Raw genomic sequence first — 19187 nt, forward strand, 5'->3', positions numbered from 1 at the left:
GACCACCAAGCATTAATCTCCAACCCGACTATGATGTGTTCTTCAAATCTGGGGAAAGGGTAGAACTGCCGTGTGAGGCAAATGGCAGCCCTTCACCCACGTAAGTCAGTTACTGATTAACTGTAGGTAATTATTCCATGGCCTTTACATTATGACCTTAAGAAGATATAGTCTTCATGTGTGATGATAAAAGTGAAAATGTAGCCATCACGCACCCACACCCATATATATATATATATATATTATATATATATATATATTTATGTATATATGAATATATAATTACACACACGTATATATATATATATAATGAATAAAACAACATTGAAAACCAACACCTAATTTCTTAAACAAGAAAAAAAATCTGAATTTTCGCTGCTCCCCAGCAGCTTGGTCACAGACTTCGCTCATAATAGATGACGTAATGTTAGTTTTTACGTCATCTTACTGGCCTTACATGACGTCTTCTACTACGTAAATATATCATGTTCTAAATATTCCTTCATTTGTCTATATACATCTCTCTCTCTCTCTCTCTCTCTCTCTCTGTGATGGTGTATAACCACCACCACGACAAACCGGACTGGTAACTCCACGAATTCAGGGTTCACAACGAAAACCCATGGATGTTGCTTCTCGTGTTTAATCCAACAAAAACTGCCCCAAGGTTACATATCCAGAACAGTTTTCTTTTCAGCTCCTCCACTTTGTTGACCTTCTCCAACGCTGTCACGTGTAAAAAGCTGAGGCTGTCGTCAGAAGGGTGAGGAGTGGAAGAAACATGGGCAGCGACCGAACACTTGGTGCCTTTCCTCAGTTTACAGTCGCTTTTGTAGTTTGCCCATCTCCTCTTAAGATCGTAGGAACATCCCACATATTGTGCCGCCGGTTGAAGTCTACAGGTCAATAGACCAAGTTTGGCGTGGTGCAGGAGAGGTGTTGGTTGATCTGCCAGCGCCTTCCATCCCAAGGATAAATGACATGGTCTGTGAAGTGGCCATGACTGTAGGTGTCACAGCGAGGTGCCTGACATTTGAAGAAGCCTCAGATGTTGTCAGGGCCATGAACCACAAACCGCCTGGGGACATAATATTATAATATATATATATATATATATATATATATATATATATATATTATCTCACAGAATGAAAATGTAATTTGAATATTAAATTGTTAAATTAGGCTTATGTCTGTTCGCTTTACTTAAAATGTTCAAAGGGGAAAGAAATAAAATGATGTCCCAAAGAGTAATAATACAGCTCCAAAATCGAATTTTATTTTTAAAAGAAATATTTAGTAATTGCAACAATTTACATCTGCACAAAATCTATTAAATAAAATATTACCCTTTTCTTCCCCTTAAAACTGAAAGAAACAAACTTCAGACACTTTCATGCGATTGCTACGTTTGCGTGAACTTTCGACAGTGCAGGAAGAGTGTTTGTTGAAGGTGTTTTGCAGCACAAATGTCAGAGAGAAATCATTTCTGCGTCAGCTAACCTGTAAACAAATATATCAAAACGCCTTTCAGCAAACTGTTGGGCAGAAGTCAGACAAACCAACCAACTAACATCCCTCCTCCCCGAGATATTGTGGACTGGACGACACGTGGATAAACTGGTCTTTTGAACTTCATTTTAACTGATCTTTTAATATAATTGCGGGTTTCTTTTTAACTGGTTTTAACAAATGAGGGGAAATCAGCCCTGAAACGGCCCCTTTGTGGTCAGGTGGGCTAGACCTCCATGCAACATGAACACCCGCCCACTTTCTGAAACACACACACACACACACACACACACACACACACTATCAGGAGACATCTTTAACTCTGTACCCAGATACACATGGAAGCGCAACGGCATTGAGTTCACCCCGGGTGGAAATAATGGCCGTGTGGTGCAGCTAGCCAACGTAGGCACCATTGTCTTCACTAAGGCAGAGGACAGGGATGAGGGGATTTTCCAGTGCTTCGCCACCAACGCCTATGGCGTCTCAGTCTCCAACAAAGTCAACTTGAGGGAAGCCAAATTAGAGGTATGGTCCTGTTAGTTTGTGTTCAACTTTTGATGAATTGCAGTCATGGGTGTTGTTGACGGTAAAAAAAAAAAAAAAAAAAAAAAAAGAGAGAGAGAGAGAGAGAAATGGAACGGATATAAAAAGGCGAGGAAAAAACGAAACAAACATTCACGTAAACGTTTACAGCAAACATTCGAAATGTCAAATCAATTTTAGATACACATTATATACTTTTCCGTTCATGGAAACACAAACCCATGATAGGTGACCAGGTGTCCTGGAAAGAGAATAAATGAAATCTCCAAACAGGTGGTTTTTTTTTTTTTTTTTTTTTTCCTGTCATGGACAGGGGAATTCGGTAACAATTATGTTTTGGGTAATTCTGCCCATGTTCAGCATTTCTGGAATCATCTAGCACTGACTGATTTTTTACAAGTGTTTCAAGATTAACGCTAAATGAATCAGTTGTACTAACTAGAATTTATGGAAATGGCGAAAATCAGACAAACCCTCGTTTTCATTTTAATTCCTGAAGTTTTTATTTTATTTTATTTTTTCATATCAACAATGAATATTTCATGTAATTATATTTCAGAACATTAAAATATGTTGTTTCTAAACAGGACCACAGCAAACTGCATTAAAGATAGAAATGCTTCACAGAATGGACCAAAAAGCCAAGTACATACATAAGTACTTAAATTGTTTCGTCCATAAAATGTTTCAACTGGATTTGCAGCCACCATTTGAGTATTACAATGCATTTGTGTGTGCATGTGTGCGCGCTCATATGTGTGCGTTTGTGTGTGTGTGTGTGTGTGTGTGTGTGTGTGTGTGAAAAGAAAATGTCCCGGGTATAGATCTATCGTCATGTGATAATGGATGTCATTGATCATTGTCTTTTATGCATGCAAACGTCTTTTCATCTTCCTGGTGTCAAGGATGCTTGTGCATTCGAATTTGCCTACCCTGAAGCAGCTGAAGATCATATGTTAATAATAATAATAATAATGGATACTTATATAGCACACTATCCAGGAATCTGCCCTAGGTGCTTTACAAAAACGCTTTTGTTAACATAATACATCGTATCTATGTTACATACACACACCAAAATGTGACTACACACACACACACACACACACACACGCAGAGTTCACATCGAGCCGTCGACCTAGGGTCGGACGTGTTTGTGCGGAGCTCTGACTGCGGAAAACTGTACTCACAAAACTTGCGAGGTTGAAGGCAAATGTTGTTTCGCTTGGCACGAAATGCCTTGCGAAACACAACAGTATAGGGCAAGCATAGGCCTTTTTGTTTTTATTTTTATCGCCTTTATGGTTCGAAGAACATGGAGAACTTCTTGTCTCATAAGGACTCTGAAAATTCCTGTGTTGCTACGGCCATCGGACATCTTGTTGCTGTTTTTGTGTGGTGTACTGTTACGTTGCGCGGGTGATGTCGAACAGAATCCTGGCCCTTCGGAAGAAATGGACAGACTTTCATATCAGATGCAGTCAGTGTTGTCAGCATTAAATGGTAACCACCAACAGAATGCTGATACCCAGCGTCAGATCGCAGCCAACCATAGTGCACTGTGTCAGGACATGTACGAGATCAAACAACATATGGCGTGGGTGACGCGTTCTGTACAGCAAAATACCAGCAACAAGTCGCTTCACGAAAGACTGGTACACTCGGAACAGCAAGCAACAAGATTACAGCGCGAACTGGACCGGGTGCAATCCGACATGAGACGGAAAAACCTTAAGATCATGGGTCTGAGGGAAGAAGTAGGTGAGTCGTCGGCATTGCTATTGACCAAAGTGCTGGACACTCTGAACAGTTATGTTGGTGACCAGTCTCTACACCAGGAGGACGTGGTGGACGCTGTACGGGTGGGCAGACGGAGCAACAGCAGCATCAGACCAGTGATCGTCACGTTCAGGCCACTGCAGACCACCATGTCAGTCATGTCCGACAGGAATGGCAGACAGGCGATGGCGCGGGACAAGGGCATCAAGGTGGGGCCAGACCTCACCCCGACACAGCGTGACGAGGCCGACCGTCTGAAGACCCAGGGGAGACGCTGGTACCTGAAGGACAGCCGGGTGCTGCCTGTCGACGACCGCTACCGTACGGACCAGCAACATCGACAGCGTCAGTATGCTGGGCAGGTGGGCAGAGAGCAATATCACTTCAACAACAGTGACGGCCGGGAGAGGGAGAGAAAGATGGTGCTGAACAGTGCAGAGCGGGAGAGGAGGCGGAGAGCGAGAGAGGACGGAGTCTCAGAGATAGCGGGCGGGGCTTCTCGTCAGGACAGCCCGTTTCCTCCATCTGCAGGGCGTCACTTGAATCAAAGCGACGACGAGATGATCGTCGACGATCCAGTGGAGGACGAACCAGTTGGCGGACAAGGCAACGATGCTGCAGGTCCAGTGATAGTTCCTGTACCCCCCAGAGGTGGTGAAGTGGTGAGTGAGGGGATGTGTGAGGGAATGGGGGAGCGGGACAGAGAGGTGGAGGGAGAGACGAGAAGTAAAAGAAGGGAGGGGACGGATGGAAGTGCTGTGAACAATGACCCTGTACCCACCACCCCCTTGTGTGGATTTGGACGTGGTTCTCCCATCAGTGCGGGGAGTAGTGCTGGGTCGGCTGCTTCAGCCGGAAGGGGAAGGGGGACTCGCATGAGGGGTGCACGCCAGTCAGAGGCCGCTCAGTCGTTGCACTCTCCTAGGCAGCTGAGGAGCCGAGCGACCACTGCACCAGACCGCAGGCCTGGGGAGCTGAACAATCAGTGGAAGAGATTGTTCGTCCAGGGTGCAGGTGAGACAGCTGGCTCGGACTCATTCAGCAACTGTAATGATGATGGAGTGAAGGGTGCAAAATGAGGGTCAGACCAGGATCCGGTGCACGGCGATCGAGTGCGTGACGGAACTGCAGAGACAGTTTTAAAATCCGGCACTGTTGTTGACGGTAATGTACCCCAGCCCTCGCGCTGCAGTATTTCTTTCGCTTCATTTAATGTTGAGGGTCTTTGGCGTATTACAAATGAGCTTGACATGTCGTTTCTGATAAATGATTACGATTTTATTCTTTTAGTAGAAACGTTTACCGAAACTATCCCCGATACTGTATTTTGTTCTCATGCTGTGTTTGTGTGCCCTGGTGTTAAGATTTCCGACAGTGTACACGGACGTTTGTCTGGTGGTGTAGCTGTGCTGGTAAAGAAGGAGTTTGTGCCATTCATTGTGAGAATACATGTCGAATTTGACAACATTATTGTGGTAAAGTTGTCGCGTGTACTTCTGGGTACTGCATCTGACTGCCTCCTTATTGGAGCATACATTCCACCCGAAAGTTCCAAATACTATGAAGAGACAGATATATATAATGGTATTTCGATGTTAGAAGATTGTTTGTTAGAGTTGTTTAAGGAATTTGGTGATTGTCCTGTAATTGTATGCGGTGATCTGAATGCTCGCACGGGTACCCTGAACTACAGAAATGTTGATCCAATTAGTGATCTATGTACTCCGAGTGGTCGTGATACGTTGGAAACATCATCTGTGCAGAATGATTATTTATGCAGAATTTCTAAAGACAGTCACGTGAATTCTTTTGGTCGTTACCTGCTTAATGTATTTCGACATGGTTATTCTTAATGTTTTTAAAATTGTTGTTGAGCTATTCTGATAAATATACATACATTGCTACTAATGGCTGTAGTGTTATTATTTTTTGGTATCCAGCTCAATGCTTACTCGTTGTAAAAGTTTGAATGTTAAGCACATGGTAGAGTCAAAGCATTCCCTTGTCGAGTTTTGTCTGGCTGTGAATTCGAATTCAAACGTTTTGCTACAGCAGACTAGAACACGTATGCCCATGTCCACGCTGATTAAGTATAAATGGGATGATGCAATGAGGGAGACTTTCTACAGTAATATGTCCTCTGACAAGGTGAAACAAATAATTCAGGATGCAATTTCACTTGTAGATGTTGATGTTAACGCTGCACTGTCAAAATTTAATGAATGTTTTGCTTTCTCGGGTGAATGTATGAAGAAAACAGTTGTGTTTGGGAATGAGAGAAGGAAAGTATGGTTTGATCTTGAGTGCCGTGAGAGCAGAAAAGTTCTTCGTAATCAATTACATAGGGCCTCTAGAACTAACCTGGACACTGACCGTCTGGCTTATGTCCAAAAACGTAGAGAGTATAAAGAGTTATTGCGTAAAAAGAAAAAAACTGCATAGAGAGGATGTGATTCAGTCTCTACAATGCCACTCGACCAATCCAAAGCAATTCTGGGACACAGTTCGTTCTGTTAGGCCTAGATCAGGTGGTACCGACAATATTTCTTGCAATGATTGGTTCTCCCACTTTCAAAATGTTTTCAATGATTTTTCTGTGGATAACAGTAGTGATGATAACTTTTGTATGTATTATGACAACCGGCATGCTGCTCGTTTATGCGAGAGAAATGATTCATTAGATCAAGAAATTTCTGTATCAGAAATCGAAGCTGCTGTCAGGGCACTCAAGAGTCAGAAAGCTGCTGGGCCTGATAGGCTAATTGGAGAATTTTACAAACATAGTGCATTTCACATCATGCCTTTTTTGTTGAAGTTTTTTAATTTCATATTTGATCACGGCATTTTTCCAGATGATTGGTGTTTGTCAGTGTTGCAACCACTCCATAAGAAGGGCGATTTGAATGTGCCTGATAATTACCGTGGTATCTCCCTGTTAAACATTTGTAGCAAGCTTTACACTTTTGTGCTGAATAGACGTCTTACTAAATGGATTGAAGAAAATGGGGTTATTGGGGAAGAACAAGCTGGGTTTAGGGAAGGTCATTGCACAACTGATCACATTTTTACACTGCTTGCATTAATACAAAGACAACTACTCAGACATAGAAAATTATATGTTGCATTTATTGATTTTCGAAAAGCTTTCGATACTGTTAGAAGAGATAAGCTCTGGAGAATCCTGAGTGTCAATGGTATCAATGGAAAATTTTTAAATGCACTGAAAAGTATTTACACAGTTGTTAAGGCGCGTGTTCGCGTCGGAGGTGACCTCACAGATACTTTTTTATGTCCTCGCGGGCTGAAACAAGGCGAAGTATGTTCTCCTGCATTGTTTTCATTGTTCATTAATGAGTTAACAAAAGAAATTAATAATCATGGTAGGCACGGCATTCAGCTTTCACCAGAGTTTATCCAAATTTTGATCTTGTTATTCGCCGATGATGTTGCCTTGTTATCTGACAGCATAATTGGTCTTCAAACCCAACTGAATGTTTTGTTCGAAACCGCCAGACGCCTTGACTTAGTTGTAAACCTTGATAAATCAAATATTGTTGTCTTTAGAAATGGAGGTTTTCTTGCACAGAACGAGGCATGGATGTTCGGTGATGCACAACTGAAAACTGTTAGCATGTACAAGTATCTTGGTGTTATCCTTACTACCCGACTTTCTTTCCAACCCACTATGCGTGATTTGTCTGAACGTGCGAGAAAGGGATGTACAGCTATCTTTAAAATGCTTTGGTCTATTGGTGAACACTCCCCTAGTATTTTTTTCAAACTATTTGACATGCAAATCAAACCAATTTTGACATACGGAGCAGAAGTTTGGGGTTTGACTGGAAATCAAGAGTGCATTGAAAGGGTGCACTTGTCTGCAATGAAGCGTCTTTTGGGCGTGAGTCAGAGAGCACCAAGACACTTGATTTACGGTGAACTTGGTCGCTATCCCCTGTATGTGACCACCTACTCCAAGTGTCTTAAATTTTGGCTTCGTATTGTCTTTATGGATAATGACCGTTTCCCTAAGAAAGCTTATAATATGATGTTATCATTGCAAAGTCATAATTATTGTACTTGGGCTTGCTCTGTGAGAAATGTTTTGTATAAATTTGGATTTGGTGTTGTTTGGGAGGCTCAGTCAGTTGGTAATGTCAAAATGTTTATGACTGAATTTAAGCAGCGTCTGGTTGATTGCTTTACTCAAGACTGGCGTTCAGCTCTCCAGTCTCACGATTTTTATGATGTGTATTCAGCTTACAACCAGTCCTTGTCACTTAAACCTTACTTGAATAATGTCAAATGTATAAATATGCGCCGTGTTTTTTCGCAGTTTAGAATTGGAATGTCCAACTTACGCTCACACTTTTTGCAGTTTAACTATGATGGGCAAAGTAGGAATTGTCCTTTTTGTGATGACACTCCGGAAACCGAAATGCATTTTCTTTTGGTCTGCCCTAAGTACTGTTCCCTGCGCTCTCAGTTTATTCCTGCTAAATTTCACAAACATCCAAGTGCATCTAAGATGTCCATGTTGTTATCTTGTGCGAGCGAGAGATTGAGTGTTAGTATATGCAAGTTTGTATTCAAAGCGTTTTCATTACGAGCAAATGCTCTAGAATCGTTATCGATGCCCATGTAGTTCAATGGTTGTCCTAGTATTCATTTCCCTGTATTAATTCTGTTTGTCCTTGTGAACTCCATTGTTATGGATCTGTGGTCTGACAATTAAAATATTTCGACTTTCGACTTCGACACACACACGCACACACACACACACGCTGCATACATACATTTTAACATACATGTGTATCTAACAGCTACCCTAACACATACGCACACATAGGCAGGCACAAACTTACATAAACACACGCACACGCACACACAATACACATTCATATACATGCATGTAGTTATGTACACATACATATGTATACACACATAGTCAAGCACAGCTAACGTAAAGGAAGTGGACCTGCCACAATTGAACTTATTGCTGAGGGAACTTATTGCTGGTTGCAGAGAATGAATGAAAATGACGAAAGTTTACACTTTTTTGACACAGTAAGTATACCAGACTGACGAGAACACAAAGTAACTCTACCATTTTTGTTTTACGTGTTGTTGTCAGAGATATGGATTCACTAGAGATGTAACCATGCGACCGTTACCTGGATCCCCCCTGACCTTAAACTGTATGCCACCACGCAGCATTCCTCCATCCAGTGTCAGCTGGGTGATCAAACTGCCATGGGGAGGCTTTGAACCTGTAACCTACGATGCCAGAGTCTCTATGGACCATGAATGTAAGTTACAGTTATACTAAAGTGTTTACATCAGTTTATAAAAGAGTGAAGCTCAGCTAGTTTTGAGCGTATGTTATTATCAGTGAATAATCATTACTTTCACAAATACGATGTAATAAATGTACAAGTTGCCCATAGGCATAATTATGTGTGTGGATTTCTGTAATTTTTGTTGTAGTTGTTTTTGTTGTTGCCGAGTTGCATCTTTGTGTATTTTTGCTGAGCAATGTATTATTTTCTGTGGGGCATCGAGAGACTGAAGACGACGTTGGCATCCTTTGGTTATAATGTCTGTGGAAGAAATGATGCTGAACAATGTGCTTTGCTTGTAGTTCGTCTGCGATTCACCCATGTGGATGGAAGTGATGGGGCAGGGGGCAGACCGTACACTTGCATGGCCATGAACAGCATCCTGAGGGAGATGACTCCAGACTCTTCTCAATATTTCATCAGTCCAGTTGGAGGTAATTAAGTTTTGTTTGTTCTCGTTACTTGTCCTCATACAGTTACTGTCTGAAAAAAATCTGATTTGTACTTCTCTTCCTAGTATGCACGTCGTTTTAAGTGTACATGCTATGTTTGTGTTGCGAATATTATGCATGATCACATATGAATGTGTTTTCTTAAAAGATAATACAGATGACTTCACTTGATCTTTCAGACGCGCCGCAGCTGCACCCAGTACAGTACATGTGGGCATCACCAGGGGATCGGTTGGGTCTCAAAGGAGAAAACTTCACTGTCAAATGTATCTTCTCTGGCAAGTCAGTATCTTATAACTGTGCGAAGCAAAAGGTTAACTTATACTAGCTATAGTATATTTAGAACGCATGAAGTCATTACCTGAATTGTATGACAGAAAGATAAAGATTGAGAAAACGTGAAGTCAGAATCTCATAGCTCTGGATAGTAATAAAAAATAAGGGTGGGTGGATGTTTAAGTGTTACATATAAAGAAAGCACGGAGTCAGTATCTCGCTGTTCTGTGTGGCAGACAGTTTGCTATAGATAGAAAATGTAACGTGAATACGAAGACTGGAACATGCGTTGTTATTACAGTGACAGAGGAATCAAGTGCGCGAATTTACATGGTTTTCCTTACATACTACGTTCAGTCTTTGGACTATGCCGAAACAGCACAGCTCCTGCAGCTCGAACGTGACACAAATGTGTGGTTATGCACGTAAATTCTCCAAAAGCGATATAAAAAGAATAGCATAAATAGGCCAAAGTACTTGCAGTCATTCGAACACAATATTTACACAGACTTATAACACAGCAAACACAAGGTACATTAAAGCACATGCATGCTATCATACATAATCATAGTTGTACATACACGGTTCCAGTTACTCTATTCTAAACATATTAACTACGCAATTCTGGGAAGGGCACACATACTATGAAGAAGCCAAAAATGTTTCCACAGTCATGTAACTGTCACATTTTTATTTCCTCTTCACAAAACTAAGTACTTTTATCTGACATATCGCCACACGGATTACTAGCAGTCATTTTATCATCCTATTTCAAGTAGAAACTTATTCCCCTTAGTGAGGAAGTTGCATAGATGCATACATCTGCGAGGAGAGGCAAACATTTGCCCAATAACGGAACGCGGGGCTGAGTATACTATGTTAATTTTGTCAATAGTTCGCGATAACAGTTTACAGAAAGGAGGTGAAGGAAGCCGTTAGATTTTATTCAGATAAAGATTCGTGCGCAGGAATTGCCACAAGCTGACTCAGTGTTGTAAGTTACATGTGGTAACATTATTCATGTCACGTTCTGTGAGTATTCTCGTGATTTATGTCTACTTCTCTACTCATCTGTTTAATGAAGAACAGGGAAAGAACTGTCTTCTTTAGAAACATGGTTTTATTGCCTCATCTCATTTTCTGATTTGAATCTTATTTTTCCTTAAGTGAGAATACATAATTTGCTCACAGCATTTCTGGACGCAGTCTTCATTAGAAAAAATATTCAGGTATTTTTTTTCTTAAAGCATGTCATGAAATTACTGGAATGTGTCTTGATTTTGAATCTGCATTAAATCAATACCCACCCCACCCACCCCCACACACCCCCCCCCCCCAAAAAAAAAATCCAAACCAAACTGCTTGCCTGCTTATCTGTATTCAGTCCTCTATCTTTGTAGTGCGTGCGTGCGTGTATTGTCAGCCCTTGGCAAAAGCCTTCTCATGAGCACCAGAAACACAAAAGCTCCATTATCCCAATAATATTTATTTATCGTGAAACTGCTCATCTGTTGTACCCTGATGCTTATCGGAGGTCGATGTAAAAAAAAAAAAAAAAAAAAAAAGTAACGAAACAGAAAGGTCAGGCATGCACATAATCCTGTTCTCTCTGTGCAGTCCCACACCCGAAGTTCACTGGGAACGAATTGGAGCGTCTCTTCCAGACCGTGCCCGGACTCAGAGTTTTGGCCAAGAGTTGGTGATAGAGAATCTGCAGTTTGACGACGCTGGGACGTACAGGTGCTGGGCTACCAACAGCGTCACTCCGACACGTGTTGAGAGAACGATCAATGTCCGTGTAGAGTGTAAGTCTTTGTTGAAGAGAACGATCAATGTCCGTGTAGAGTCAATGTCCGTGTAGAGTGTAAGTCTTTGTTGAAGAGAACGATCAATGTCCGTGTAGAGTGTAAGTCTTTGTTGAAGAGAACGATCAGTGTCCGTGTAGAGTGTAAGTCTTTGTTGAAGAGAACGATCAATGTCCGTGTAGAGTGTAAGTCTTTGTTGAAGAGAACGATCAATGTCCGTGTAGAGTGCAAGTCTTTGTTGAAGAGAACGATCAGTGTCCGTGTAGAGTGTAAGTCTTTGTTGAAGAGAACGATCAATGTCCGTGTAGAGTGTAAGTCTTTGTTGAAGAGAAAGATCAATGTCCGTGTAGAGTGTAAGTCTTTGTTGAAGAGAACGATCAATGTCCGTGTAGAGTGTAAGTCTTTGTTGAAGAGAACGTTTAAGTTACTAATGGTAGGGAACTCGAAACTTGGATAAACGGATAATGAAATGTGCTCTGATGAATTATTAGATTGTGTTTAGATTGTCAATTAAAGTGGGGGTGGTTTCAAACAAACAGCTAGTTCTGAACTCTAACAACATTACTGATTTAGTGTCTTTGGTATGTTTGTTTTTCATAGTTGACATATATCTTAGGCCTTTTATCAGTTTATTCTGCATTATTTCGTTTCTACGCTGGCATTGTCAGAAAAATAAATCTGATATGATGTGCATGCATACATGAACGCATTCACATAAACGCATCGCTACACCACCCACTTCTATCATCATCATCATCTCTCTCTCTGTGGTGTTGATGCTAGAAACTTGATTCCAGATCGCTGGTCACTTCTGGATCTCTCTCATTATAATTTTGATTGCAGAAGTGTTCACAGCATGAGTAGTTACAAAAATTAAGATTTTGTTTTCATGGAATGAGAGCGATGTATGTGGAGAGCAGTTACAAGTTTGAGACGACTATCTTTACCACTATACTTGTCACGTGCATGCGTGCAGGCCTGTGATCACTGTTATTGTCAGCGAGTAAAAAGATATTTCTTTTTCTGCTTCAACTTCTTCCCAGCACAGCTGCGACTGTCATTTATAAAGTTACTGTTTTTATACCTTGTGTTGTGGTAATATTGGTGTTATGGTTTATTATTGATTTCAGCTCGTCCTTACTGGCTGTCGGAACCGCAGGATGTAGAAGTTGGAGTAGGGGGTACTGCGGAGTTCAACTGCCTGGCCAATGCAGTCCCTGCCCCAGCGTACTATTGGTTCGTCAATGGTGTCCCTCTGCAGGGTATGTAGCCAATAATGGTGTCCCTCTGCAGGGTATGTAGCCAATAATGGTGTCCCTCTGCAGGGTATGTAGCCAATAATGGTGTCCCTCTGCAGGGTATGTAGCCAATAATGGTGTCCCTCTGCAGGGTATATAGTCAATCGTTTGTTGTCGTTTCAGCCTTGAAACCGGTTAATTGTTGATGTTCTATGTTATTGTAGCCAAGGCATTGTTTTACACTCATAGAAACCGTTTGATAGTCTAGTATACCCTTTTAAAAATAAATGTTAGGTGAGTCATACTAGATAGCCATAAGGGCTGGATCATGGCCGTCAGAGTAGCGATAGCTTCCCGAAACGTCAATACTGGAATGTGTTTGGAAATGTTCCCGTCAATTAACCAAACGCCAGGTTGTCCCAACTTGAGAAAACCCATCTCTGATATGACTGCAGCTTACAGATGAGATCAAGAGATTGTCCTGGTGCATTACTATGCCATACATTATTGTTTGAACATCTATACAGTAAAGTCATACAAAACTGAAACAGAGAGGAAAAAAAAGTTTGAGAGATACAGCTTCGGGATGAAACAAACGAGAAAAAAACAACACGAAAAACAAACAAATACAGCAACAAAAAACAAACAACAAAAGAAGCGAACAGACGACAGCAGACAAACAATAATCATCACCAGCACCAACGTTAAACACCAACTCCAGCACCACCACCACCACCACCAACAAAGTATTGAGCAGACATGTTTCATGACCAAATGCAGGTCGAGACTTAGGCAAAACAGTGAAGGAAATTTTGGGGAAATATACATATGACTGGACCGGAAAACTCTAAGAAGCAGACGATGCAAAGGCGACAACACAGGCATAAAGAAAACATATAAAAAAGGACAGCACTAATCCGGAGTTCCTACAAGACAAGACCATGTCTATAGGAGCAGTAAAATTTCTGCTAAAAAGCTGCATTCCTCCATCTTTTGATCCCTTTCAGTTCGCCTATAGAGCTAACAGATCAGTTGAAGATGCGATTAGCATAGGTCTCTACCACGTCCTCAGACATCTCAAATCCTAACAGCTATGTCAGGATCCTTTTCATTGACTACAGCTCTGCGTTCAACACAATAGTGCCATCAAAACTATATTTTAAACTGAAAGACCTCTCGCTGCCTGAATCAATTTGTGCATGGACCCTAAATTTTCTAAGATGCAGTCCGCAAGTTGTTAAAGTTGGTGACCTCACTTCCTCCACATGCATTCTCAACATAGGCACCCCACAGGGATGTGTTCTATCCCCACATTTGTACTCACTATTCACACATGACTGTGCAACTCAAAATGAATGTAACACCATTGTCAGGTTTGCCGACGATACAACTTTAGAAGGGCTGATTACGAACAGTGATGAGTCAAAATATAGGGAAGAAGTACATGAACTTGTCAGCTGGCGTGATCAAAACAACTTAAACTCAACGTATCAAAAAAACCAAAGAATTAATTCTAGATTTCAGGAAGACCAGATCTGACCCCTTACCACTTGTCATTGAAGACAAGCAAGTAGAGATCATCAGCGACTTTAAATTTCTCGGACTGATCATTTCCACCGATTTGTAATGGGAGAAAAATACGGAAAAAAAAATTGTTAAGAAAGCACAACAGCGCCTGTACTTTCTTCGGCGCCTCAAAAAGTTCGAATTAAAAAAGAAATCATGATTGATTTCTACCGAGCAGTCATTGAAAGTGTGCTAACCTTTGCTATTACTGTTTGGTACGGAAACATTTCCAAGGCAGAAGTTGCAGCCCTTGACAGAATCGTAAAAACTGCCACCAAGAATGCCGGGGCTGATCATCCTTCTCTAGAAGACATACATTATAAGCGGCTACTCAAAAAGCAAAATCAATCAGCCAGGACGAATCACATCCAACATTTGGGATTTTCGAGATGCTCCCCTCTGGTCGACGGTACAGAAGTATAAGGACGAAAACCAATCGCTTCGCCAGTAGCTTTTTCCCCAAAGCAGTCAATGCCCTGTCGCTCGAACAAATCCAGTGTGATAAATAGAATTGTGCAACCAACAACCACCTACCTGAAGATCTAGTCATCAGCCCCATCCACATGTAATATACAGTTTCTATTCAAACGTGTGTGTGTGTGTGTCTATGCGCGCGCGCGTGTGTGAGTATGCACAAGTTTTTATAATATGCACTTGTATGTATCCTAATTTCTACTGTATCTGTGTTTGTGTATGATTTTCGATTTATGTTCATATCTTGTTATGTACTATCTCCCCCGCCCACCCCCACCCCCGCCCCCCGCCCCCCGCCACCCACCCACCAGTATTCCTTGTGACCCCGTTACACTTGGTAATAAAGACGTATTCTATTCTATTTGCCTCATCCCACGCAGACATCAAACTCAATTTTGTTAAGATAAGATAAGATAAGAGTAACTTTATTATCTCCAACTGGAGAAATTTGGTCAGGTGCATTATCACAACATAGACAAGTAAACAACATGGGGACCATAACTGTAAAAGCCAACAACAGCCCCAACAAATATTACGAAGATACAAATGTAAAAAATATCACATACATCGTTTCATACATATATCCACACACTGCAGGTAATAACTAGTATTCTCAATGTAAAAACAGAAAGAATTAAGAAACTTTATTTGAATATAATTATAAACATAGCCTACTATACTGCACATTGATTATAATAGACAGATAAGATAAGAATAAAAATGAATTGCGGAAAACCACAACCAGATAATCAGCACACACCCGCACCCCCCCGCACCCCCACCCCACACACACGTGACATAGCATAGACATATTCTATTCTATTCTGCTTGGAAACAGGCATCCTTGCGATGCGATGCACATTTTTTGGTTTGTTCACCTGTCCTACCTAGGGTGGGTAGGCCTAATTGCGAACAGCGTGTAATTGCGAACAGTTCGTGTACCGCCCCACTTAGAAGCGTTCTCACCACACACATTTCACAATTTAACGTCTGTTTCGACCTCGTTCTGTGATGCCTTTTAACATCTACACTGAAAAAGAAAGGAAACTTTCGTGTATTTTCATTTTATTTCTGTTGTATGCGGGCAGACGTGACTGATGAACGAATCACTTCAGCTCGTTTCACGCAACCTTGCCCTGAACGTATCGTGTTCACTGACCTGACCCGGGCGGATGACCTGGTGATTCAGTGCAACGCCACCAACAAGCATGGCTACATCTGGGGAGATGTCTTCCTCAACGTCCTCTGTAAGCTGTCAACTGTTGGGTTTTTTAAAATCCCCTTTTCAGCATTAGTTTTAGAACACACACAATAATTATGTATTGTTGTTGCCAAAGTTCTTAGTGTGAATTTCGTGTGTGAGGAGCGGCTGTGTGCGCACATGCGTGTTTTGATAAGTGATTGGATGTGTGTGTGTGTGTGTGTGTGTGTGTGTGTGTGTGTGTGTGTGGTTTTCCCTTCTTGGGTTCTAACTGTGGGCGGACTGGTTTAGAGTATGTTGTCACTGAGTCCTGTCATGGCTATGGCGGCCGGCAGGACTGTGAACGCCCTGTACATGACCCGACCATTGTGGCTCAATGTTACAGAACGGACGCGGTGTGTTCCGATGCCGGCCTGTATCGCTGTGAGGCAGACAATCACCTTCAACAGGACCAGAGCTAGCAGCTTGCTGATGCTCGGGGCAGCTTCTGAAGGTCCACTCGGGCAGTGACGCCAAACTCACAGCTTACAGTTGTTATCCTTGTTTTTTTCATCTTCATTTCTTTTCTTCGATGAGCAATATGTGTTGCGTGGAAACACCTTGCAGCCATCACGCAGTGTGTATGGAGGGAGGGAGGGAGTGTAGAAAGATAGAGAGAGACAAATTCAGACTGACAGAGAGAGAACACTTCGTGTTGTATGGAAATACCAGCTGTATGGAAGGAGGGGGTGGTAGACAAAAAGAGAAATTAAGACTGACAGAGAGAGAAAATGTTGTGTTGTTTGTTGACACCATCCAATAAAGCTGTGTGTGTGGAAGGGAAAGGGGGGTTGTGGGGGGGCAGGGGTAAACAGATGGACAGAGACAAAGAAAGGGTGACAGGGGATGGGGATGGGGGGAGGGGGGGCGGCAGGAGTAAGACAACGAACAATGGTTTAAGCACCATTGATGGCTCGTGCAGCAGGGAAACAGGTGGTTGCTCTCACAATGGAGAGTTTATATTATGTGTCTTCTTAATAATTTCTATACTGCATTAATTCGTCAACTTTACTTTCATCAGTTGTGAATTATTTCTTGAAAAACAACTATACCCCGTGTTTAACAATTATATCCTGTGCTACATATGTGTAAACCCTTTCAGTATAGGGCCAAGGCCTCAGTCTGAATAAACAATCTTTCGCATTCGCATTCTCTTTGTTCTGTGAGGCTGCTTTGTACAATGCTTGTGTAGCTATTAACCACAAAGCCGCATTACCATTCGCTCGCCTCATTCCTACCTTCTCAGACAATACATTTTGTCGATGAAATAATGCATAGCTACATACACTATAGTCGTATCCGTTTACAGAAAACAATATTTTCACTTGCATTACTGCTTCATCACCCATCGCATCCTCACACACACACACACACACACACACACACACACACACAACCACTCTCTCTTTGACCAAGGCACGCCCCCCACCCCCCCCCCCAAAAAAAAAAAACATAAAAAAAACAGACGACGCATACACGTACAAACAACCATGCAACTCCTCCATCGCAGTGCTGTTAAGTCGGTATGAACAGTGAACTTTTTTTCTTTTTTTTTAAACAGAGAATATTTAGAATATTTTTATTGGACCAACATGGGCATAAATGAGAGCTCTTCAAAACCACCACCACCACCCGACCCCAAACACAATTAAGTTTGAAAGGTTAAAAGATTAACCAGGACTGTCTTTGGTGTGTTCGCCATTACATTATGAAAAAACAAAACAAAACAAAACAAAACAAAAACAACAAAACAACAACAACAACAGCAAAAAAGTCATCTGGGCCTGGATTTGATATTTAATCTGTAATCGCTTAACATGCATCATCCAGTGAGTCCAACTGGTCATGGTGCGGTGTCCAGTTTTTAAACTTCGGATTGACTACCAAGATTATATATATATATATATATATATATATATATATATAATCATAACTCGCGTTTCATGCCATGTCTAAGTGTCAAAATGTAAAACGTATTTCTGATTCGTATTTGAGACACAAATGCAGAACTGCAGCTACCACCTCCGTCCAAAAACAAGCATCCACGCAACTAACAACAGTATTTCACTACATTACAGCAGGATCACACATCTTCCAACGCATGCATGCACTGACAGGCACAATATCCAAGTGGTTAAAGCGTTGGACTTTCAATCTCAGAGTCCCGGGTTCGAATCTTGGTAACGGCACCTAGTGGATAAAGGGTGGAGATTTTTTTTTTCCCGATCTCCCAGGTCAACTTATGTGCAGACCAGCTAGCGCTTGTACCCCCTTCGTATGTGTACACACGCATAAGATCAAATGCGCACGGTAAGATCCTCTATTCCATGTCAGCGTTCGGTGGTATATGGAAAGGAGAACGAGGGAACGTGGGTGTGAATGGGTGAAGGAGGCACTGAGACAGACGGGTATATTTCGCCACATCCAAAGGCCATAAGTAACCCCCACCCCCCTTCGGAGGAGCAGCAGCAACAGCATCTTCATTCTCAGTTGTAAAATACAGATGAAACAAGTCTGACATGTAGCTTTTCATACCTTAATCTAATACTAAATGGGGTGGGCGGGGGGGTGTGTGTGGGAGGGGGGGGGGCGAAGACCCAAGCATACGGACATGTGACAGACGAGGAAAAGGAGTGATGGAGATACGATCAGTGCACACTGTACCTACCTTGTGTGTATGAAGGCAGTGTCTGAAATCGGAGGACACTCAGCCGCCTGGTCACGTGCTATGGTTATGCCGGGAGGGACGGAGGCTGGATCAAAAGCAGGTGTTTTGTTTTCACCATGGCTAAAAAGACTAAGTAGACAGTACAGAGAGGGAGGGACGGTAGGGGGCGGAGGGGGGGAGGAGAGACACAGACAGACAGACAGAGAGAGACAGACAGAGAGAGACAGACAGAAGGGGTTGGCAACAAACAGTTCATCAGAGCGCAAGAAAACTAGCAATGAAATGTGCTTCCTTA

The 19187-nt window shown here is 42.0% G+C and overlaps 1 protein-coding gene across 4 annotated transcripts in view; it reads left to right on the forward strand.

Annotated features, from left to right (window-relative positions):
- LOC143285012 (neuroglian-like) overlaps positions 1-17369 on the forward strand; it is a 21990-nt gene extending 4621 nt beyond the window's left edge. For all 4 annotated transcript variants that reach the window (XM_076592181.1, XM_076592180.1, XM_076592183.1 and 1 more), the window contains exons 3-11: positions 1-100; positions 1845-2040; positions 8969-9143; positions 9476-9607; positions 9805-9907; positions 11519-11706; positions 12837-12968; positions 16073-16231; positions 16571-17369. The exon at positions 1-100 is cut by the window's left edge and continues 6 nt beyond it. In XM_076592181.1, the coding sequence (XP_076448296.1) occupies positions 1-100; positions 1845-2040; positions 8969-9143; positions 9476-9607; positions 9805-9907; positions 11519-11706; positions 12837-12968; positions 16073-16231; positions 16571-16572 (1187 nt within the window). In that variant the 3' untranslated portion in view covers positions 16573-17369. The remainder of the gene's footprint in view (positions 101-1844; positions 2041-8968; positions 9144-9475; positions 9608-9804; positions 9908-11518; positions 11707-12836; positions 12969-16072; positions 16232-16570) is intronic.
- The last annotated feature ends 1818 nt before the right edge of the window (positions 17370-19187 follow it).

Source organism: Babylonia areolata, chromosome 8, assembly GCF_041734735.1.
Source record: "Babylonia areolata isolate BAREFJ2019XMU chromosome 8, ASM4173473v1, whole genome shotgun sequence".
NCBI classification, from domain to species: domain Eukaryota; kingdom Metazoa; phylum Mollusca; class Gastropoda; order Neogastropoda; family Buccinidae; genus Babylonia; species Babylonia areolata.